A 23,243-nucleotide genomic window follows, 5' to 3' on the forward strand; every position below is an offset into this window, starting at 1 on the left:
CAAAGCAGCGAGAACAGGAATCAATGCGCAAGGCTGAATCGGTCCGAGAGACTCAAACTTTGTTCAGATACATAAAGCCTATGTACAGTTTGTTCAAGAGAAGATCAGGGACCTGGTGTGAAAAATCTTAACAGCTATCATCTACAGCTTGAATGGGTACTGAGGGTCTCAGGGCTAACAGTGAAGTAAAATAGACACGTACACAGAAGAGCGGAAATGTACCAGCGCACAGGGTATATGATACAAATCCCAACAGAGACAGAATCATCCTTTATCATGATAAGATATGTCAATGAGATACAGGCACAGCGTCTGGTACAGAGAAAGAGAATGTTCGAACAAGGTCATTGATGAGTTACATCATGATACATGACACTACTCCCAACATTAAGCTTCAGCCGTGAATCAAACGTTGAACCCAAAACACATTGGTCCTTGTTGTAATCTCTGCAAAACAAGTACATAATGTTGATTGCGATGCATATGTTTATTACAGAAATGGGGTCTTAGGGTGAGTTCAAGAGTCTTGTGGTGCATGGAAAGAAGCTTCTCTTGAGCCTTGTGGTTTGTGTGCTGATGCCATGTCCACTCTGCTCCCTGACGGTAGCAGAGTGCACAGTTTATGGCTAGGGTGGCTGTGGTCGCTGAGAATAGGGAGCACATTCACCCTAGCCATAATCTGTTCACTCTTTTAGCGTCAGGGAAGTCAGAGCCCAGCGGAGAACTACCTCAGGAAGCCTGAACAATTGAGATTTCTAGTGTAACAAAATGTGCTGATGATGCTCCCTCTCTCTTCCTCTCTCTACCTATCTCTCCATCCGCACGTCCACAGAGCACAGAGTTCTCTGAGACGCCGTCCCCCGACAGCGACAGCGTCAACTCCCTGGAGGGCCACTCTGAGCCGTCCTGGTTCAAGGACATCAAGTTTGACGACAGCGACACAGAGCAGCTGGCCGATGAGAGCGACTGCACAATGCCCAGTAAGTCCTTTCCTCTATCTCCTACCCCCCAACCCCTTGGTCAATGCCTCGGTCTCCTTATCAAATCAAACGCTTTGCTGTCAAGAAAAGCATTTGTTGTAAATATGTATTATGTAAATATGTATGTTTAGGGAGAAAGATAAGTTAGTTAGTTAATTGAGTAGTGGAGAAGGGGTAGGTTTAAATAAGCATATGCTTCACCCTACTCCTTTTCGGACATGTTCGGTTCAAATTATTACTTGTTTTGACTATTGTTATTGTTGTTTGGACTATTCTCATTGGTTTCGTTTGTTTGTCAGTTTATTTTGTTGTGCTGCTTGAACATGTTCGAAATAAAAAAGCTAAACTAAAGAAGTGTCCTTAAATAAACGTGTCCTTAAATTTTCGTGTGTGTGTGTGTGTGTTCCCGCAAGTGTTTCTCCACATATGTCTGTTTGTGTTCCCCCGCCTGTGTCTCTCCACGTGTATGTGTTTTCATATGTGCGTCTCTCGGTGTTGACCTGTGTTCCTCCCCCCCGTGTATCTGCAGACTCGACCAGCCCCAGCAAGCGCACCTCGGTCAGCAGCGTCCAGTCGGCGGTGGACAGCGACTCGGCCGCCTCCATTAACCTCAACGTGGAGCAGGACAACGTCAACTTCCACATCAAGAGGCAGTCCAAGTACCCCCACGTACCGCCGCCCGCAGAGAAAGGTACAGACGAGGACAGAACTCGGTCCGTCCCCGAGGAGTCTTTACAACAGCATGAGGATAGAAAAAGGTCTAAAGTTATAAAAGTGAAGTATATGAGAAGTGAATGCTAACAACAGGGTTTGATATAATTTCACAATTCAATAAGGGTCAATGAAGTAAAATAAGAAATTGTAATAGACAAGTCAAATAGAAAAGTTGTATTGTACATGATACCGAAGAGTAATGTAATTAACGCATGTATATGTACACACACACTTGCTTTTATATTTCACATTATGCTGTGCCTCGCTCTTGACAAGCCCACCCTTGCAAAAAGGATGTGAATCTCAATTTGTTCAACCTGGCTAAATGATATAAAAGAACACCAACAACACACTACAGCTGAATGAATTTGTTGTCAGTGTAAATGGTATTATCTTTTAATTTGTTTATGAATCATCGCTGTAGTGCTGTGCCGTCTCTCTTCATGTGTGTCAACACCTGTTCTTTTTCAGCTGAACTCCTCCTGTCTGAAGACGGAGGGCAAAACATCTCCATCAGTGATGCTTTCATCAAGGGTATGGAAACAACACACACACACACACACACACACTCACTCACTCACTCACTCACTCACTCACTCACTCACTCACTCACTCACTCACTCACTCACTCACTCACTCACTCACTCACTCACTCACTCACTCACTCACTCACTCACTCACTCACTCACTCACTCACTCACTCTCACTCACACAAATCAGTTCCCTGGTATTTATTCATGTTTCCTTCGTCTTGGCCCCCCTCATCTGTTGTCATGGTAACCAGAGTCACTGTTTAACCGTCGTGTGGAGGACAAGGCCAAGGATCTGCTGCTGACCCCCCTGGGCTGGCACCACAGCTCACTGGACCAGCTCCGAGAGGAGAATGGGGAAAAGAAGGCCATGGAGAGGCTGCTGTGAGTCTGCAGGGTGCTGGGGTGGGAGGCGTGTGTTAGGTGGTGCTGGGGGTGGGAGGTGTGTGTACTGTCTGTGTGTCGGTCTAGTACTGTAGGTCTAGTATAATGACATCTTGAAAAATATACGTGATGTGTTTGTATAAAGATAGATGTAACGGCAGTAGTGAAGTGATAAAGAATGAATTGTAAAAAACATATTTATAATGAGCATTTTTTGAATTTCCCCTTTTGTGTGGTGACGAGTAGCTAATGCAAAGAAAACATGAAATATCTTCAACCCTTTGAAGCATGGAGGTCAGAAAAGATCTTTCTTGGTGTACAGTGTGTATGTTTTTTCAATATAAAAAAAAGTCCTACACAGGATCCATGTCTTTCGTGGAGGGTAACATTCGAAGTGTTCTTTCGCAGCTCCGCCAACCACAGCCACATGATGGCGCTGCTGCAGCAGCTGCTGTACAGCGAGTCTCTGTCCCTGTCCTGGCGGGACGTCATCGTGCCCGTGGTCCGCACGGTGGTCCAGACCGTGCGGCCCGACGTCCGCAGCTGCGACGACGACATGGACATCCGTCAGCTGGTGCACATCAAGAAGGTCAGACCCTGTGTGTGTGTGTGTGTGTGTGTGTGTGTGTGTGTGTGTGTGTGTGTGTGTGTGCGCAGCGTTTGTCTCGGAAATGTAGCAAAGGCTGCAGCATGCAGACATTTTTCAAATTGCTAACAGGAAGGCGTTTCGCCTGGACTACATCCGCAGTATCTCTTGTGAATAAGGGTCCCTTTGCCTTTCCTGCAGATTCCCGGGGGAAAGAAGTTTGACTCTGTGGTGGTGAATGGATTTGTGTGCACAAAGAACATTGCTCACAAGAAGGTACACAGAGCAGAGTGTTCCCTGCTCAAATCTTTGATCTCCATTTCACCCAAAATGTCTGGAGTTATTATTCAATGATTCAACCATTAATTCCTTACATTAACAAATAAAATGATGGTGTCTTTATTCATGAGATAAGGGCATGTTCCCTATTTGGTAAAATGAGGAAGTACGGCTTCATATTTCCCTCTACTTCGTTTTAACAGTAAATTGGCAGAATATTTTGAATTTTCAAAATATTTTTCTCGGATTCGCGTTTTCCATTGGTCCGACTTTGATAAATGACGTAAATGGTCCAACTTCACACCCAGCCTGCCCGAAAACAGTTGATGTTGCAGACCGTGCTACTCTCACAACATCAATAAGAGGCAGCTCTCCATTATTTTAGAAAATAGCCAAGCGTTCCCCTTCAACTGAATTTAACTAATTTTTTGGTGTTTTTTCATGCCTTGATGCCTGTTTTGTTCTTCCGTCTCGCGCGTGTGGTTTGAAATCAGATGAACTCGTACATCAAGAACCCCAAAGTGCTGCTGCTCAAGTGCTCCATAGAGTACCTGTACCGAGAGGAGACCAAGTTCACCTGCATCGACCCCATTGTGCTCCAGGTCAGACACACGCACGCGCACATGCACACACACACACACACACACACAAGGTCTTGATGACAATGGCTCGCCACGCCCAACTTCTTAACATTTCTACTTGCGAGTGCCTTCTTTGTATTTGTCGCTTGCCATGGAGTTCCTGTTCAGAAGGACTCTGCGTTATGCTGGGCATGGGACAACAAAAGCTTTGACTTTGACTTGGACTTCCATTCACCCTCAAAGTTATCAAAGTCAACAAATAAGTGATTTAATCACCAATTAGCAGTCTTGGAGAGCTTAAGAGATGGAGGTATGGATGAATGGATGAATCAATAGATGGAGGTATGGATGAATGGATGGATCAATAGATGGAGGTATGGATGAATGGACGGATCAATAGATGGAGGTATGGATGAATGGATGGAGGTATGGATGAATGGATGGATCAATAGATGGAGGTATGGATGAATGGATGGATCAATAGATGGAGGTATGGATGAATGGATGGATCAATAGATGGAGGTATGGTTGAATGGCTGGATGAATAGATTAAAGGAGAGACTAGTCTACATACCAGCTTTTTTAGGCCGAAAAAATATTCCAACAACCAAAGAGAGCTCCACCCGTTGAGTGACAGCGGTGCGCTCCCCACAGGAGCGAGAGTTCCTGAAGAACTACGTGCAGCGCATCGTGGACGTGCGGCCCAACCTGGTGCTGGTGGAGAAGACGGTGTCGCGCATCGCCCAGGACATGCTGCTGGAGCACGGCATCACGCTGGTCATCAACGTCAAGCCGGTCAGTGCTACTGCTGCCATTTAATGCTCCTTCAGTGAAGCCACTGGTCTTAAACCTGCACTATGCAGGTTTTCCCATGTACTATTTATACTATCCCATATACAATTTTCTCATAAGCTGCATCTATTGACTGGTGTTGTTGCTTTATGTGTGTGTGTGTGTGTGTGTGTGTGTGTGTGTGTGTGTGTGTGTGTGTGTGTGTGCGTCTGCAGCAAGTGCTTGACCGAGTGAGCCGAATGACACAGGGGGACCTGGTGATGTCGATGGACCAGCTCCTCACCAAACCTCGCCTGGGCACCTGCCACAAGTTCTACATGCAGCCATTCACCTTGTCCAACAGTGAGTCGCAGAGTCGTGTTCACTGGCATATTATCCCAGTATTGGAGTCCTTCCACTGCTGTTGATGCCTCTTAGTGGGTATACTTACTGTTGAGTAGGGGTGTGTCATCAATACATTTTCAGGTGATGCAGGCTATCCATTGTGTTTTCTTGTGATTTTGAAGGCTGAAGGCACTCTGGTTATTTTATTAGAATTTATTTAGCCTTAAGAACCCTTCTCGTATCATATCCTGATTACTGATTATTAGGCTCAGAAAGCTTTGTGTTGAGACTAGACCGCCAAAAAACAAAGTCCCAGCTATATCGTCCGTCTCCGCCAAATCCCATTGATCCCAATCGATTGTGAATTTTGGTAAATGCAGTCCAAATCACCTCTATGACCCCCACCTCCCCCCCTCCAGGCGAGTCCAAGACGCTGATGTTCTTCGAGGGCTGCCCGGCCAACCTGGGCTGCACCATCAAGCTGCGCGGTGCGGCGGAGTACGAGCTGGCCCGCGTGAAGGAGATCCTCATGCTGATGGTGTGCGTGGCCTACCACTCCCAGCTGGAGATCTCCTTCCTCATGGACGAGTTCGCCATGCCGCCCAGCCTGGCGCCCAGCACCTCCTTCCCCTGCCTGCTGGAGGGCTCCACCGCTGGGGAGGACGAGGCGGAGGCCCCCAAGAGGGGCGAGGAGGAGCTGGCGGTGACCGTGGTGGAGGTGGGGAGTGGGGAGGCTGAGGGCGTCAACGGAACTACGGAGGACGCAGTGCACGTGGATGGAGGAGGAGGAGGAGGAGGAGGAGGAGAGGCCGACAGCAAGGGAGAACCAGGGGAAGAAGCCCCCGCATCAGCAGCACCGGGGCCGATGGCCAAACTCGGGGAGGAGGAGGCGGAGGAGGAGGAGAAGGCTAAGGAGAAGGGGGAGGAGGAGGAGGAGAAGGCTAAGGAGAAGGCGGAGGAGGAGGCGGAGGAGGAGGAGAAAGCTAAGGAGAAAGGGGAGGAGGAGTTGCCAAAACCAGTCTCCTCCTCCTCGCCACGCTCTTCCGCGGAGACGGCCGAGGCGGCACCCGCCGTGACCGTCTCCTCCTCCAGCACCTCCTCCAGCACCTCCTCCAGCACCTCCTCCAGCACCTTTTCCACCAAGGTTCCTCCGCCCGCTCCCTTCCTGTTGGTGGAGGAGGAGCCCGAGACGGAGACGCTCACCAGGGCGTCTGAGGACGACACGGCGGGGGACAGCAGCACGGGGACCGGGGAGACGCTGTGCGCCTCGGACGCCTCGGAGACCCCCCCGCCGACAAGGCTGTTCCGGGACCCCCTGCAGGACGACACGGGGATGTTTGTGGCGGAGCAGGTGGCGTCCTGCGACGACCGCCTCAAGTCCCTCTCGACGGCGTTCAGGCAGGAGCTGAAGGACATCATCCTGTGCATCTCGCCCTTCATCGGCTTCAGGGAGCCCTTCCTCCTCACGGCCGCGGGCCTGCAGTGCCCCAGCCGGGACTACTTCCCTGAACAGGTGCGGCTGCCCTTTGGGTTCCCCTCTTTCAATTGATGTGCATGTGCACAGTAGACCTTAGTGCTTAGCTTTATTTGATCAGGGGCGGGAGAAGCCCTGTCCTCGCAGTGGTAATGTGACTATCTATGTCACTAGGACCTCATTCAGTGGTGCCCGAGTCTGACTTCTCTCACGGCCTCACGGTCGTTTTGGGTTTGAGCCACTTTGATCCATTGCTAGAGAATGACTTCACTGTAGAAGGGTTGACAAAATGCTATACTAGCAATATGATTTTATTGCTAAAAACAACAGTTTTTAACTTCTGTTGACTTGATTGAAAGAAAAGGATAGTTAGTCAACGAAACATAAGGTTTAATTAAAAAAACGTAACATTGTGATTATAAGCATTTACACCTACCGACCCCCTCCACCCCTCTCCCATCCTGCAGGTCTACCTCTCCCCTTTGCTCAACAAGGACCTCAAGGAGCTGGACGGGCGCCGGAAGCGCCAGCTCCTCAAAGACCCCGCCCCCTCAGGCTCCTCCTCCCACGCCACGGGCCACTACCTGAACGGCCACGCGCCGCCCCCCCAGCGGCCGCTGGACGTCCTGCCCAGCCACCGTCTCACCAGCGCCCGCATGGTGGAGCAGGTGAACGCCAGCAGCGGCCTGGCCCGCATGCTGGCCGACTACAGGGCACAGGGCGGACGCATCCGCCAGCGGGACGGCTCCGACCCCTTCGGATCGGCCGGCCCGGCTGCCGCCGCCGCCGCCTGCCAGGGCAGCCGGGAGCAGAGGGAGGCGGCGTTCCGGGCGCCGTCCAAGGCGGAGAGCGAGGAAGAGAGGCCGGGCGGGGCGAGCGACATGAGCTGGGCCTCCAAGGTGAGCGAGGGGGTGGCGTGGGGCCGCTAGATTTGTCTCCCTGCCGTTGGTTGTTTTTGGTTGTACCTTGGTGCAGATTTTGAGTGCTTGTGCGTGCGTGAGTTTGTCTCTGTGTGTGTCTGTGTCTGTTTGTGCTTCTGTGTGTGTATGTCTGGGAGTGAGTGTGTGAGTGCTTCTGTGTGTGTCTGTAACTGTGTGTCAGTGCTTCTGTGTGTGTCTGTACCTGTGTGTCAGTGCTTCTGTGTACCTGTGTGTCAGTGCTTCTATGTGTGTGTCTGTGAGTGCGTCTGTGAGTGCGTTTGTGAGTTTGTCTGTGTGCGTGTTTGAGTGCTTCTGTGTGTGTGTCTGGGAGTGCGTCTGTGAGTGCGTTTGTGAGTTTGTCTGTGTGCGTGTGTGAGTGCTTCTGTGTGTGTGTCTAGGAGTGCGTGTGTGAGTGCTTCTGTGTGTGTCTGCGTGTGTCAGTGCTTCTATGTGTGTGTCTGTGAGTGCTGTTGTGAGTTTGTCTGTGTGCGTGTATGAGTGCTTCTGTGTGTGCATCTGTGTGTGCGTATGTGAGGTCTTCTGTGATGCATCTGTGAGGGCGTCCATGCATTCGCCTGCGGGTGTGTGTTTGTGCGTGCGTGTGTGTGTGTGCACACACACAGACGGCAATGCTCTTTGAAGGGTTAGTGAGTGCAACAGGCCATTCCCAACAAACTCATTGCCTCTCTTCTTTTGCTCTGCATGCATGCAAAGAGGTTTCCACTGGTTGTGGTTTAAGCTGCATAGCTTTGAGTAGCAGCCCTTAAACCACCACACCACACGCCTAGATAAAACCCATCTGACCATGTGTCCGTAATCTCATTCAGCCAGCGCTGGTCTCAGACCAGCTGGAGCTGCTGGTGTCTGACGGAGCCCCCCCCCTAAGCCCTGACCTGAGGTCTGTCAGGGACACTGTGAGTGGCATGGTGTGTGCTCTCATCAATAGCTGGGGACTTGTTCGGACAGGCCTTTTGACTCCGATGGTTTGTTGTGTGTGTGTGTGTGTTTGTCGCCTACAGCTGGACTGTTTCAACCCTGTGAACCACCAGCGTCTGTGCGTGCTCTTCAGCAGCTCCTCTGCCCAGTCCAACAACGCCCCCAACCCCTGCGTCAGTCCATGGTAAATCCCGGTCGTTTCCATAAGTAACGTCAGCTCACAGTTCAGCCTTGTTATTTTGTTTAGCTTCACCAACATTGTTCTCCGTCATTGCATCCACAGGATCGTCACTATGGAGTTCTATGGAAAGAACGACCTGTCTCTTGGTGTGTTCCTGGAGAGATACTGCTTCAGGTTGGTTAAGAAAAGCAAACACTGTCTTATTTACAATATTGTAATATAGTTGTATCGTAATCATAAGCAAAACAGCATTAAGACAGAAATGAGACCAGAAACGCTAACGTGTGTGTGTGTGTGTGTGTGTGTGTGTGTGTGACCTCCAGGCCATCCTACCAGTGCCCTAGCATGTTCTGCGAGACCCCCATGGTGCACCATGTGCGCCGCTTCGTGCACGGCAGCGGCTGTGTGCAGATCGTACTGAAGGAGCTGGACTCCCCCGTGCCCGGCTACCAGCACACCATCCTCACCTACTCCTGGTGCCGCATCTGCAAACAGGTGCAGCAAACGCACTCAAATGGCAACCACCCGGGGAAAGCTCTGCTGAACACTAGAACACTCTGAGATGTAGAGGATTAGACCCTATGACATATTGATATTCATATTAGGTCTGGGCGATTAATTGGATTTTGATCGTGATTTCAATTTTAGCGTCAAACGATCACAAAATTAACATATTCTAGTTTTTTTATTATTTTTTATTTATTTTTTATTTATATTTATATATATTATTTATAGAAAAGGCAGAACAGCTGGATACATCTGTATATTATTTTAGATTGTAACATTTCCTTTTTGACGATTTTGTGTATTTTTTTAAGGCGAAATTTCAAAGTTCTCAGTTACAACGTTTGTTTTGAGAGAGACATGCTGAATAAATACAACATGTTTTCAAACTCAAAAATAATCGTTTGAATAATCGTGATTTCAATATTGACCAAAATAATCGTGATTATGATTTTTCCCATAATTGAGCAGCCCTAATTCATATGTATTAGACCGCGGATGATCAGATCGAGATGGTGCTTTTCAAAATGGTAGAGATCACCGTGACATGCTTTTATTTTAACAATTAAAAATCAAGCGGGTCATTCGATTTAGACATTTTTTTATCCAAAGAAAAGCATTTCCCAGTTTTTCCCTTCACTTTTCCTTTTGCCGTTGCCCATTTAATCAGTCTAGCAATTTCTAAAAAGAGAAGAAACCCTCTTCTAAACGCCTCCTCTCTGTCTCCCAGGTGACACCGGTGGTGCCTCTGTCCAACGAATCGTGGTCCATGTCCTTCGCCAAGTACCTGGAGCTGCGCTTCTATGGCCACCAGTACACCCGCAGGGCCAACGCCGAGCCCTGCGGCCACTCCATCCACAAGGACTACCACCAGTACTTCTCTTACAACCAGATGGTGGCCTCCTTCAGGTACCCGCCGGAGACGCTCACCCTGCCACTCATAGCGTCATTCACGATGTGGTTGCACAAAGCGACCCTACAGAGAAAAGTAGATGAATGTCATTAAACAGCAGTTAGGAGGATATGGCATCTTGCCCAAGAATAGCTTATGGGGTCGATGACATTAGATTTACTGAGCTGATGCTCTTGTCCTAAGCATTTTACAATAAGTGCATTCAACCATTAAAGTACAACCCTAAAGGTGCAAGAATCATTAAGTACCGAAAACAGTACACACAGTTAAATGAACTAACTGCTTCAAGTGCTCCATAAGATCCTGTCTCTCTCTCCCTCGGTCTGGCTCTCCATGCAGCTACATCCCAGTGAGGCTGCTGGAGATCTGCCTCCCTCCTCCCAAGATCCTCATCCGGAACCAGGGACCCTCTAAAAACCTCATGCAGCAGGACCTCAAGGACTTCTTCCTGAAGTAAGGTCCCTTCACCCAGCTGCCGCTGGCCTCCTCAAGCCTGGTTTACGATCGCGGTGATGCGCTGTTCCCAAAGTGTCGCCACAGTGTCAACACCCTACTAGTGTTTACTTATACTGATTAGCAAATTACACTTTTTTATCCCGCAGATGAAGGAAATTATTTCAAACCATGATTGATCCTGCAGATATTAACCCAGGCCATTAAAATGTTCCTCACTACAGAGTCAGCCAGGTGTACTTGGCCATAGACGACCGGCTCACCTCGCTGAAGACAGACACCTTCAGCAAGACACGCGAGGAGAAGATGGAGGACCTGTTTGCACAGAAAGACGTAGGAATCGTTACACATGTGTGTGTGTGTGCGTGCATGCGTGTGCGTGAGCGAGTTCCTTATCTATTTGCATTTTTCTTGAGATAAGCGTCTAGGACAAATGAGACTTATTGAATGTATGCATACAACAGTCTCCTCTCTAGCAGAGTGAGCCCAGAATACAGTTTCACACAGCCTTTTAAGACAGTTTCACCCCCCTACCCGCAATTTATTTGTCAATACATCATGTGAGGGAGAGGTTGACATGCAGGAGTTCTGTCTCGTATAGATAAATGACCTGGGGTGAACCGGTTCACTCCAGGCAAAAGGTTAACAAAGGGGAACTAGATAACACCAGTTAACAGATGGGGTGACAACCTGAAGAAAACAAAGCTTAAATGATCGTAGTGACAGGCAGTAGTGCAGTAGTGACCTGTGTGTGTGTGTGTGTGTGTCTGTGTGTGCGCCCGCTTGTCTCAGATGGAGGAGGCTGAGCTGAGGAGCTGGATCGAGAAGCTCCAAGCCCGCCTGCAGTCGTGCTGTCCCGACTCCCCCCAGCAGCTCCAGGCTGTGCTGGAGTCGGTGGTCATCAGGAAGCAGAGCCTGTGTGAGACGTTGCAGTCCTGGAACAGCAGGTACAGCGCCTCCGCGGCCAGCCCCACTGTGGCCCTGTGTTGTATGCATTGCATTGTTTTGTGTTGTTTGTAAATGTGGGATGCTGCAACTCGGGTCTCCCTTGCAATAGCGGTGCTACGCCTCAATGCCTGTGTAAATAATCGACATAAAACCACGGCCACAAAGATTCAAACCCTGCCTTGGTATGATATTGAACAATTGTTGGCTATGAATAATGAAGGTGGTTGTATCCACTGCAGAGAAACAAGAAGCTTTTTTACCGTGGTAGCCAAGGTTAATGAGTAACTAAGACACCGATCACTAAAATTAATCTAGAAGGAAGTCAACCAGAAATAAAAATAAAAAAAAACCTGATTTTGGGTACATCTGAGTCCAGGGGTCCAGTCTGGTTCGATCTGAGTGTTAGGTTGCTCCACAATTGAACTTCATTGTGACTCGTGTGGGTGTTAGGAGAATTGTTTGTTACCTGTAGGCTTACCTGTGTGTGTCTGTCTTTGTGCCCCCCCCCCCCCCCCCTCCCTCTGAAGGCTCCAGGATCTGTTCCAGCAGGAGAAAGGGAGGAAGCGTCTGTCTGTCCCCCCCAGCCCAGGACGCCACCGCCAGACCAACGCTGAAGACAGCAAGGTCTGTGACCCTCACCCCCAACCGCTACATCAACAATCAATCTTTATTTAAAGAGCACTAAACAAGTGTTTAGAAAGTTAAGAACAATAAAGCCTGAAAGTTAGAAAAAGTAAAAAATTACACATAACACATTGGTACACAAAAGAGGAAGCTTGAAAAAAGATGTAACGATTGCAAACCACTTGTTCAGAGGAGACTGCATTCTGTGGCATGAAGTCATTTAAAATGCAAAATATATGTATCCATATCTCACTATTTAATCTTTGTATTTTGATTGTTAGGCTGTCCTGGAGCCATCCACCCGTAACATCTCGCCCGTGGTGTCAAACGGAGACAAAGGTGAGTGTCAATCATCCACCGTTCTGCCGCGTGGCACACGAGTCAGGCGCCTGCCGTGCGTCATGTGACCCCTTGTTTTGATTGGCAGAGGACCGCCACCTCAGCACACTGCCCTCCAGCTCCTCCTCCATTCTGCAGTCGCCAGGGGATCTGAGCATCGACACGCTCTACTCCGGGCCCTCCTTCCCAGAGCAGGACTCTGTCAGCATTTCCGAAGGTAGTGACCGATACACAGGGAATAACAATGTGCACAAACACCCATTACACACAGAAGAGTGTTAAGGTCACACAAATAGACAGAGATATATGCATCAGTCTAATTTGAGAATTTTCTCTCTCAAAATTAAAGTTTAAATTAACTTCAAAGAACATTTTGGGAATAAAGTGGACATTTTGACATTAAAGTTGATATTTTGACGATCTGTTTTGAAATGTTCTTTCGACTTTATTCTCATAATTACAGCTGGTATTCGGATTTTGGATTTGTTTTTATTCTATGTAATGTAATTAAGGCCAGGGCTTTTTCTAAACACTGTGTCCTTGTCAGATGTGTTTGACGGACACCTGCTCGGATCCAACGACAGCCAGGTGAAAGAGAAGTCCACCATGAAAGCCATCCTGGCAACCTTTCTGCCTGGCAACAGCTACAACTCAATTCCTTTTCCTTTGTAAGTCTTTTTTTCTTAGTATACAGTGAGCTAGTTGCACTAATTGTATTCTAATGGAAATACTGTTCTTTCCTATCTTGTTCAAAGTGCAAAGGTGGTTTAGGTTTTTCGTTTTTTTCTCCCTTATTCTAGGAAATCCTGCCCCATACAGAATGCTATAGTGAAGACTTGTGCTAGAACTGTGATTCTAGGTTATTTACAGTTAAGGTTAGAAGAGGGTTATAATTTTCCTATTAAGTAGGTATCGATAGTAACGCTCAGGTGTTACGTCGATCGTGATATTCAGGTTATGTTTAGGTACAAAGCTGTACACATTTAATTAGTAACAATCATTTGAATCCTCTTAACGTGGTCAATGCATTTGTCTTTTCTTTTTGTAATCAGCGAACCGGACAAGCACTATCTGATGTACGAGCATGAGCGAGTGCCCATCGCCGTGTGTGAGAAAGAGCCCAGCTCCATCATTGCCTTCGCCCTCAGGTGACCTTTCCTATCTTGTTATATTATTCACCCTTCCAATCACCCTCCATGATAAAGTTCTCATTTTCTCATTTCGTCTTATTTGACTTGTTTTGTCCCCGCCATGCAGCTGTAAAGAGTACAAGACCGCCCTGGACGACATCTCAAAGATTGCCAAGACAGGATTGGACGATGCCTCCCAGTCCATCAGGTGACACTAACCTCCCCTCTCTGTTCTCTCCGGTCCTCAAGGTTAAGTTAGTTGTTACTTATTGAGTCTCAGTAGAACAAAACAAATGCGTTCCAAAACCCAAAGCACACGGCTGTGTCAGGACGCAAAATTTGCTATTTTTTGGCGTCCAAAATAGACAAAATACAGGCTGCTACATTCGTGCTCTGGGTACTTTGTGCATAAATCTTACTAAATCTTTGGTACGCATTATGTTTGCTGAGGAGTTCTGTTAAACACATGGCACCAGCTGAGCTCAGAGCTGGCTCGGCTCCCTGACTCTCGGTTTCCCTCAGTGGTGGAGGAGGCGGAGCAGAGGGTCGGTCCAGGAGCAGCCCGGCCAAACCCAGCGAGTCCAACCTCTCCCAGCTGGGCCGCAGCAGCCTGGACTCTGAGCCCCTCAGCAGTGCGTTACTCTTCTGTTCAACCTTTACCCGTTCCACCGATGGATGGAAACACTGTAATGCACATGGGGATGGCACCCCATACTTTCAGTGGGCAGTCAGTGACCCCTAGACCAACATGCCGCTCCTACCTTATAATGATCATCATCCTCCTTTCCTCCCGACACTCAGAACTGTTTGTGTCCCACAGAGGAGGGAGACCTGCTGGACAAGGAGAGGAAGCAGAGCGGGAACCCACACATTGAACTGCGTGAGTGTTGAACTCCAACCCCTCGAGACCCTGAGCCTTCTATGCCCTGGACACCGCCAGCGGTTCTGATTTCATCCTGTCATCGCTGTGACGTCATAGCTGCGGTGCCATCGCAGCGGCGACGACGCAGCTATGACGTCACCGCCGCGACGTCACCGCTGTGTTGTCGCCGCCGAGTCCTTCGCCTCATGACTCCCTTAACCCCCGACTCCTCTCTTTCCGGCCCTGTGCAGAGTTCTCCGACGCCAACGCCAAGTTCTACTGCCGGATCTACTATGCAGAGGAGTTCCACAAGATGAGGGAGGAGATCATGGAGAGCTCGGAGGATGACTTTGTCCGCTCCCTGTCCCACTGCGTCAACTGGCAGGCACGCGGCGGGAAGTCCGGCGCCGTCTTCTACGCCACGGAGGGTGAATGAGTTTCCACCTTATTTACACCTTTGATCCCCTTTATGGTATTTGCCTTCCATTGCAGTTATTCAGCTGGGGTTTTTTTACAAAGCGACATACAATGAGCATTCAACAATGGAGATACAACCCAATTATTGAATATATTATTTAAAATGATTGAGCAAAAGGTTTTGAAACGGCCCTATTTTATCACCAGTTGTGATGTTGATTGGTCATAAGAAGCCCTTTCCAAGTCTTACCTATAGGTAGATAAGTGAGCGAGGAGGTAGGGTGTTTAATTCACACAACCCTACAAAGCTGATGAATTAACAACCTGAGGAATCCTTGTTTGGACGGAGATTGTGTACATCTAGTACTGTTACGAACCCTTGTGGTGACATGCATCCCTCCTGGGAGTTTCCTCCCCGAAAGTTGATGTATAGATCAGCTTACCAGTCCACCCAGGGAATTGTTTAAACTGGAAGGCTGATCCATCCCATCATCTGGATGGTATAACAAAAGAGCCTCACACTGGGTGGTAAAGTAAGTGTGGATTTAAGAAACCTCTATTGTATCAACGGAGTTGTTTTTATGTTCCGTCAAGACGATCGCTTCATCCTGAAGCAGATGCCCAGACTGGAAGTCCAGTCCTTCCTGGACTTCGCTCCTCACTACTTCACCTACATCACCGGAGCTGTGCAACAAAAGGTTTGCTGTTAAAACAATACAAACCTATACACATGATACTTTTCAGTTTTTCTGTCCTCAAGGCCAAAGGTCTTTGAATCACCGGTCTTTCTTTCTGCAGCGTCCAACGGCACTCGCCAAGATTCTGGGCGTTTACCGGATCGGCTACAAGAACTCCCAGAACAACACGGAGAAGAAGCTGGACCTACTGGTGATGGAGAACCTCTTCTACGGACGCAAGATGGCGCAGGTTAGCCCCAGCGGCTTCATGCCAATAGCCGATTTTCATATCCTGCTTGCAAGATAGTATGAGCATCTGGGGGTATTAGGATTTGTCCCTGGGGTTCCTTTCACGGTAGTCCCGGCCCCTACCTGCGATCAAGATGCTTGATGCGTACCTGGTGCTGAATGATCTCTATCACTGAGGTACTTCTCCTGGATCAAGGATTTGAATATGTTTATCGCTACGCACACACATGATTGTGAAATAAATAGTTCAACATCCATAAACCCTTAACTTTCCGATCCCAAGGTGATTAAAAGCTTCTGAAGAAATGACCTAATCTAAACCATATAAATATAAACCCTTAACTTTCTGGTCCAAAGGTGATTTAAAGCTACTGAATAAATGACTAAATATAAACCATATAAGTTAAACCTTTACCTTTGCTGCCCACAGGATATAAACCCTTGATTCTGCATCCCCAATGTGTTTCATACAGCTGACTAAATATGAACTACAAACCTCCAAACCGTATCAACCCTTAACTTTGCTGCCCAAGGTTTTTTAAAACAGCTGACTAAGTCTAAACACCAAACTTCAAACTGTATTAACCCTTAGCTTGGCTGCCCAAGGTGTTTTAATACAGCTGACCAAGTCTAAACTACCAACCTCCACACAGTATTAACCCCTGACTATGCAGCCCCAAGGTGTTTTGATACAGCTGACCCAGTGTAAAGCACAAACCGTATTAACCCTCGAATGCCGCCCCAAGGTGTTCGACCTGAAGGGCTCCCTGAGGAACCGCAATGTGAAGACGGACTCGGGCAAGGAGAGCTGTGAGGTGGTACTGCTGGACGAGAACCTGCTGAAGCTGGTGCACGACAACCCGCTGTACATCCGCGCGCACTGTAAGGCCATCCTGCGTGCCGCCATCCACAGCGACGCCTACTTCCTGTCCAGCCACCTCATCATCGACTACTCGCTGCTGGTGGGCCGCGACGACACCACGGACCAGCTGGTGGTGGGGATCATAGGTGAGGGGGGGGGGGAGGGCAACACCAGGTAGCACGCACACTGAAGCGAAGGGACTCTAGGTTGGGGAAACAGGATGTATATGCCAGTCGACAGTTGGGAGTTCAATGCTTTTAACTCATCAAGCGTGAATTTACGTTTCGAAGGGAAGATAGCTGCTTGTATTTAGATCATCTTGGTTTTAGACAAACATAGCTGGGATCTGATTGGATCTGGAGCGTCCAAAGGGTCAAAGTTGATTTCGAGCTTTTAGCACAGTGTCAAGGTGGAGATACTAAGCGGTCGGCCACTGCCCAGGGTCAGCGTCAACGCTAGGTTGGGCTTCGATGCTTAACTCCATTGGGATACATTTAAAACCCTGACCCTGAAAGCTCAAGCTGTGTTGACCGGCTTAAAGAATTTGGTTTCTATGTTTTAATGTTTTTATTTACAGATTACATCAGGACGTTTACATGGGACAAGAAGCTGGAGATGGTGGTTAAATCCACAGGGATCCTTGGTGGACAAGGTAAGCTTTTGATTCTCACCTCATTTATACTTTGAAAAGGGGAAGAAAATGTATAAATTGTATTTGTGCAGGTTTGGTTTACAACTTATATTTTCTGTCATCAGACAAGAGCTCACGGTGTCCCTGTTGCTAAACATGTAACTAAGATTGTGTGTGTGTGTGTGTGTGTGTGCGTGTGCGTGCGTGCACATCACCAGGTAAGATGCCCACAGTGGTGTCTCCAGAGCTGTACCGTGCCCGGTTCTGCGAGGCCATGGACAAGTACTTCCTCATGGTGCCCGACCACTGGAGCGGCCTGGGCATCAACTGCTAAGGGTCGGGGGACACCTTCTATGCAAGCAGCTTTACGACCCCTCCCCATATACACACACACACATATACAAAGATATCCATTCCCTGGTCCGACGATGTCAGTGCCTCCAATCAGGGGAACCAGACGCACACTGGACGTTATGATGTTTATTCATGTTTTTACGTTGATGGACACTTGAGAGTGGCCAGTGTACGCCAACAAGAGAGTAATCTCGGCATGGCGGTTCCGCTGAATCATGCTGTCTTACATTTTAAACTTCAGGGGCTGGTTGTTACTAGGACCGCCCTCTGGAACCGTCGTGTTTTCGGGTCGTGGGTCGTGTTTTATTAGTGCCATGGGTCCAACTGTTTCCAGAGAGCCCACAGCAAGACAGCACTGGAAACAAGCAACAATGACAAAACAAATCCTACAATCTTGTCATGGCTGTAGTTTGGTGAGCGGACTAGTGTAATTTAAAGTTTGTAAATGTACAGAGATTATGCATTAACTATTAAAATGTTATTAACGCTGTAATGCCACAGATCTTATTTTTTTTAATTTCATCTCATGTCGATGTATGTCTTATATGTCCTTATTGCTTTAATTAAACAACAAGTATGGTAACTTACAAAGACCCCTATTTACAATCCATCTGAATAAAGGCAAATGATAGACTGGTTTATAGAAATCTGCGTTATGTTGAAATTCTAACTGGTGGTTCAAGCCTCCATGTAGACTGGGTTTGGTTGTTCTTCTTCATAAGCACTTATGAGTACTTTTAGACCTTGTTTTAATGGCTAGTCAGTGGTTTGGATCAGCCATAATGTTTACATCCAAGAATATGATTCTCCCTGTCCAGACAGGAATAGTATCTTGCCACTAGGTGGCGCTGTAGTTACTATCGGACTGAAATCTTAAGTTCCCGAACAATGTATTTGTGATTCCAGATGGTCTGTTCTACTTCTATGAATAAAAAAAAATACATTTTTACCTCTGCTTGGACATCAGTCTATACAACAATTTGCTCAGGGTCCAACTGTCACCTGGTAGTCGACGTTGACAACATTTAGAGGAATATTGCATTATTTTGAAATGTTTATGAAATATAATCTTGAATCTGTTGCTTTTCATGTAGGTAATTTATTTTCAGGCTCTTCATAAGTAGAGGCTTGAATGTGGAGCCGAGCCTCCGTCCCTCCGGCATCTCCCGCCTGACGTGCCCGCTCGCAAGGCTGCCGTTGCGGGGCTTAACGGAGGGGGTCTAATCCCCTCTATGCTGAGGCCATGGTGGGTGCTCAGGGGCTCCTCGTCAGCCTGTGGGACCCCAAGCAAAGCTTCTGTCTGGAGCCGGAGAGGTCTGAAAGCCTCTGGTACGGCTCACATGACCTCTGTGGCTCCTCTCCGGCTCCTCTCCTGAGTCTGACGGAGAGTGTTGACCTGAACAGACAGGTCAACACTAGAAATGAGAAACAGATAGCTATGACAGTGGGACGTTATCGTACCTAAGAACAGGGATTTATGTAGGTTTTCCTTAACCTGGGGGGACCGGGAGGGGAGTGGGGAGCCAGCAGCAGGAATGTCTGGTTTGGAGCGAAGCAGGGCTTTTGACTATCCTGTGTAGAATACCAAGAAGGCAACCACAACAGACTACGGCATTCCTGCTTTTCACTTCTTAACTTATTGCCAGCTACAGATGTCAGAGCTCTGGCCTACTGCTCTTTTCCATGTCAAACAGAAAAAAGGGTTTACAATGAGGTAAGGTAGATTTGCTAGACATAGCGATTACCTCTGACTTCAGCTGGAACAAGATTATTCCAAAAATATAGATATTTTTATTATATAGATTTCCAATTTGCATAATATTTGCCCCTATATTTGCAAATATTATTAAAAATATTATGTTTAATATATAATTCATGTAAATAAATATATTATGCCTATTTATTACAAACATACATAGCTGTAATAGACGTATATGTAATGTGTGACAAGAAGGCAATATATGTTCCTAATTTCATTAAGATTTGAAAAAAAAAACAGTAACAGTAAAATAAAAGCCAACAGCATACAGATATTACAATTGCTTGAAAATACAACTGATTACTCCCTCATCATGACGCCCATTGAGGGCTGCTTATTTTAAATAATAGCCTGTAACAGTAACACATGATGTGTCCACCAGATGGCGTGTCAAGAAAGCCCTCCCTCAATAAAGTTTTCAGAAGAGAGAGAATTAAAGTTCTATGCGTTACTCCCGGGAAAGCTTACCTCACCACCTCCTCGTGTATAGTCTTTACTCGTCGTATGTCTTTATTTGTTTTTCTCTACCTACGTTAAACTGTGAGCCTCTAAAGAAAACATTTGAGAGCAGAAAGGTGGAGTATACCTTAACGGGTTTCAGAGTAAAGGTGCGTCGGAGCGACCATCACGCAGGTAGGCCACCAGACTGCAGTGTGTTGTACTGTACCGGTGTTGTCTCGACCGATTGGCTCCTTGGCCCTGTTGCAGACTAAATTTACATTAATAAGTAACAATTTCAACTATGTTGTCCAAATGTCAATGTTCGGATTTGGTATCAGCCTGATTCGTGGTCTCATACTGTCTTCCTCTGCTCTGGTCGGTGTAGCCCGTACGGTTGAGGATCGGTTGATCGATTGGATTGGCACCCTCAACGCCACCGTTTGATGTCTGTTGGCCCCAAGAGGTTTCTGTGATGGAGTGGCGCGAGCAGTCTGCGGTCAGTTGTGAGGAGGCTTATTTGGAGGCGCAGAGATGGGTTGAGGTAAGACCTGCTGACCCTTGTATCAAAACCCCAACACACACACACTTCATAAAAGGTTTGTTTTTAACACCTGATCGGCGATCAAGCAGTGTATGCGGCTATTTGAAACGTGTGTGTGTGTGTGTGTGTGTGTGTGTGTGTGTGTGTGTGTGTGTGTGTGTGTGTGTGTGTGTGTGTGTGTGTGTGTGTGTGCGTGTGTGTGTGTAAATTGTCATTTTTACGCGGTGGTAGTAGGCTACCGCTCATGCACCACTACTTTCTGGTTTAATCGTTTATCTTCAGTGTCAATTATCTCCGTTACAATTAGACATATAACAAAATTGAATTTTCTCTATACATGATTGAGCTTTTAATATTTATATTAGATTTTTTATTATTTTTCTACTTTTTATTCATTGAATAAATATATTCCAATGTTATTGTACTCTTCGGTCATCCCCGGTTTTGGTATATCTGCTTTAACTCCCTTAAAGTTATCTGACCCTTGTCCTCCTTACTGTTATTTTATCAGTGGCCGTTTTGCCTGGACCTGTTTTCTTCCAATGTCAATAATTTCAGGTCATTGTCAAAGTGCAAGCATTCAGTTGTAATGATAAAGGAGATTAGTTATTAAATATTGAAAAAGGCTTATCTCATTTATTACATTTAGGATCATCTGTCAACGTTCATGTTCCAAAACAGATCAGATGGGTCATGGGGCATGTTTTAATTTTCCAAAAAATTACTAATTATGTTACTTTCCATTAAACCTCCTTAGCAGTCTCTCTCTCTCTCTCTCTCTCTCTCTCTCTCTCTCTCTCTCTCTCTCTCTCTCTCTCTCTCTTTCTATCTCTCTCTCAATGTATTGGGGCATTGGTGAGGCTAGCTGTTGTGTCGGCTCTAACTGAACAAATATTGTTCTTATTTTGTGAGGGGTGAATCTGAATGCTTTGGATGTGACATCAGCGTCTCACACACTGTTCCATTGTGGTGGCTTGGCTCGCGAACTTGGTTGGGGTTTCGTCTACGTCAGAAGGATGGGGGAATCGGGGGGTACACACAGCAGGAGTCAGGGTTTGGTAAAGGAGTAAAATAGCCAGGGGTACTCCAATTCTGCACGTAAAGTGGAGGTAATAGTATAGCCTACCTCAAGAAGACATTTAACATCAGTTTTGATCAAGTATTGAGTATTTATAAAGTATTTATTCATACAATTATTCAATTTGACATTTTCTTGTTATAATAATAACAAAATGCATAAAGCATCTGTACAGGATATTAAAGATTACAATATAATTTACAATAAAATAAAATAAAATGACCTTGAACACCTATCGGTAAGCTTTGGCAATAAGAGGGCATCAAAGTGATTACATGTATCAGTAATGGCTAATTGTTGATCTCTATCTGTTGTCCCAATGCTTCCCCTCTTGTTGATGGTAAACCTAAAATGAAAAGATTAGATTAACTGGTATAATAGATAGTTAGCTACAGAGCCCTCTTTTGAAAACCCTGTCATCAACATGTTGTTGCATTTGATTGTCGTCATATAAACTACGATAATGGCTCTACAATGTATTGGGAATGGAAATTAGATTACCGGTTATTGGCATGAATACGACATCTTTTTTTCTGTCTGGGCGTTTACTTCACAGAAAGCCCCTCATTAAACGTCTAGACAAGTGTGTATGCGCAGGGTTACTGATGTCGAAGTACAGAAGGTCGCTTATTTCAACACTTCTAATACAATACTGGCTTCTGAGGCGGCGGTAGCAGCACTCTCTCTTCAAAGGCAGCGTGTCATGATGTCCATTGGGTCTGCCATTGGATCCCTGAATGATTAACCGGCTGCCAGGCCTGCACACACTTCACCCTGAGGTGTGTGTGTGTGTGTGTAGCTTAAGGTGTTCAAAAAAATAAACGACACTAAACAGTCTGGAGTTTGTCACATGGACACATTCCTTCGTTAAACTCCATGACTGTGAACCATAGTCCGGCTGGCCAGAACACCCCCCCCCCCCCTTCCACTCAGTGCTGGCTGGCTGGTGGTTGGTCGGTTGGCTGGCTGGTCAGTCGGTTGGCCTGCTGGTCAGTCGGTTGTCAGGTCAGCAGCACATAATGCCACAGGGCCCAGGGTCCACTAATGAGGCTCCTTGTCGATTGAATGGGGAAAGCTATAGGGCTTTGCTAGAGGTCATTATGACAAACACTTACAAGTTGTCGTGAGCGCGACTTCATTTTGAAATCAGAGGGAAAGATGTGCAGATTGGTGGTCTACTCTGTAGGCAGTTTGTGAAGTGATCTTCATGCACCTGTGATTGAAGTTTAATTGGCGCACACTAAACAGATATATTGGTGGGGGTGATAATTCCTGCTGAAACAACCCTTGTTTCATTGCTGTTTGAGCGTTATGGCGGCTGGTCAGCACGCTAGGATACGTTTCAAAGTCCTGAAACAATGAGGGCCTGAGCTGTAACTTTACTGTGTCACATTGTCCAGCTTTCCCTTTTGTGAAAAGCTGACACGGGCAATCAACCTTATATGACGCTATAAACCTTGGATTAGAGAATAAAAGAGGTAATAATATTCTTAATTTATATGTTTATTGTGGAATAGAATAATAAAAACAACAATATTAAATCTAATATCCTATCTAATCTGTTTAATCTGTTTGTGTATGCTTCTTTCTCGAATAGTTGTGAACACATTCTCATGCGGGTTTTCTTTGGTGTTCGAGTAAATCACAAACAACCTTTTAGTTTTTCACAAATTCTTCAACATATTTGTTAGTTTTTATTGTTTCATTTGTTGGTAATGCGCCATTCATCCTCGACCTCTCACCCGCGAGGGACTTTCTCTGATTGGCCCTCGCCTCGACC

General features: G+C 46.7%; 2 protein-coding genes across 10 annotated transcripts in view; both read left to right on the forward strand.

The window, feature by feature from the left end:
* pikfyve (phosphoinositide kinase, FYVE finger containing) overlaps nucleotides 1-18,563 on the forward strand; it is a 28,133-nt gene extending 9,570 nt beyond the window's left edge. For 3 of the 5 annotated variants that reach the window (XM_079732626.1, XM_079732625.1, XM_079732628.1), the window contains 33 exons: nucleotides 833-980; nucleotides 1,510-1,671; nucleotides 2,166-2,228; nucleotides 2,479-2,608; nucleotides 3,017-3,197; nucleotides 3,396-3,470; nucleotides 3,968-4,075; nucleotides 4,709-4,849; nucleotides 5,062-5,188; nucleotides 5,590-6,683; nucleotides 7,112-7,543; nucleotides 8,392-8,478; nucleotides 8,584-8,684; nucleotides 8,784-8,855; nucleotides 9,005-9,176; nucleotides 9,916-10,094; nucleotides 10,438-10,551; nucleotides 10,776-10,884; nucleotides 11,344-11,498; nucleotides 12,027-12,123; nucleotides 12,405-12,462; nucleotides 12,551-12,679; nucleotides 13,010-13,130; nucleotides 13,515-13,610; nucleotides 13,720-13,800; nucleotides 14,115-14,224; nucleotides 14,413-14,472; nucleotides 14,706-14,882; nucleotides 15,466-15,569; nucleotides 15,670-15,798; nucleotides 16,544-16,805; nucleotides 17,237-17,311; nucleotides 17,509-18,563. In XM_079732626.1, the coding sequence (XP_079588752.1) occupies nucleotides 833-980; nucleotides 1,510-1,671; nucleotides 2,166-2,228; nucleotides 2,479-2,608; nucleotides 3,017-3,197; nucleotides 3,396-3,470; nucleotides 3,968-4,075; nucleotides 4,709-4,849; nucleotides 5,062-5,188; nucleotides 5,590-6,683; nucleotides 7,112-7,543; nucleotides 8,392-8,478; nucleotides 8,584-8,684; nucleotides 8,784-8,855; nucleotides 9,005-9,176; nucleotides 9,916-10,094; nucleotides 10,438-10,551; nucleotides 10,776-10,884; nucleotides 11,344-11,498; nucleotides 12,027-12,123; nucleotides 12,405-12,462; nucleotides 12,551-12,679; nucleotides 13,010-13,130; nucleotides 13,515-13,610; nucleotides 13,720-13,800; nucleotides 14,115-14,224; nucleotides 14,413-14,472; nucleotides 14,706-14,882; nucleotides 15,466-15,569; nucleotides 15,670-15,798; nucleotides 16,544-16,805; nucleotides 17,237-17,311; nucleotides 17,509-17,624 (5,265 nt within the window). In that variant the 3' untranslated portion in view covers nucleotides 17,625-18,563. Of the gene's footprint in view, nucleotides 1-832; nucleotides 981-1,509; nucleotides 1,672-2,165; nucleotides 2,229-2,478; nucleotides 2,609-3,016; nucleotides 3,198-3,395; nucleotides 3,471-3,967; nucleotides 4,076-4,708; nucleotides 4,850-5,061; nucleotides 5,189-5,589; nucleotides 6,684-7,111; nucleotides 7,544-8,391; nucleotides 8,479-8,583; nucleotides 8,685-8,783; nucleotides 8,856-9,004; nucleotides 9,177-9,915; nucleotides 10,095-10,437; nucleotides 10,552-10,775; nucleotides 10,885-11,343; nucleotides 11,499-12,026; nucleotides 12,124-12,404; nucleotides 12,463-12,550; nucleotides 12,680-13,009; nucleotides 13,131-13,514; nucleotides 13,611-13,719; nucleotides 13,801-14,114; nucleotides 14,225-14,393; nucleotides 14,473-14,705; nucleotides 14,883-15,465; nucleotides 15,570-15,669; nucleotides 15,799-16,543; nucleotides 16,806-17,236; nucleotides 17,312-17,508 lie in introns of those variants that run through there. The other 2 variants (XM_079732627.1, XM_079732629.1) reach the window with 2 other exon arrangements.
* A 1,389-nt stretch (nucleotides 18,564-19,952) lies between these two features.
* The window catches only part of lmo7a (LIM domain 7a), a 53,222-nt gene continuing 49,931 nt past the window's right edge, over nucleotides 19,953-23,243 (forward strand). For all 5 annotated transcript variants that reach the window (XM_079732373.1, XM_079732374.1, XM_079732377.1 and 2 more), the window contains exons 1-2: nucleotides 19,953-20,036; nucleotides 20,230-20,385. In XM_079732373.1, the coding sequence (XP_079588499.1) occupies nucleotides 20,317-20,385 (69 nt within the window). In that variant the 5' untranslated portion in view covers nucleotides 19,953-20,036; nucleotides 20,230-20,316. The remainder of the gene's footprint in view (nucleotides 20,037-20,229; nucleotides 20,386-23,243) is intronic.

Source organism: Pollachius pollachius, assembly GCF_949987615.1.
Source record: "Pollachius pollachius genome assembly, chromosome: 3".
NCBI lineage: Eukaryota > Metazoa > Chordata > Actinopteri > Gadiformes > Gadidae > Pollachius > Pollachius pollachius.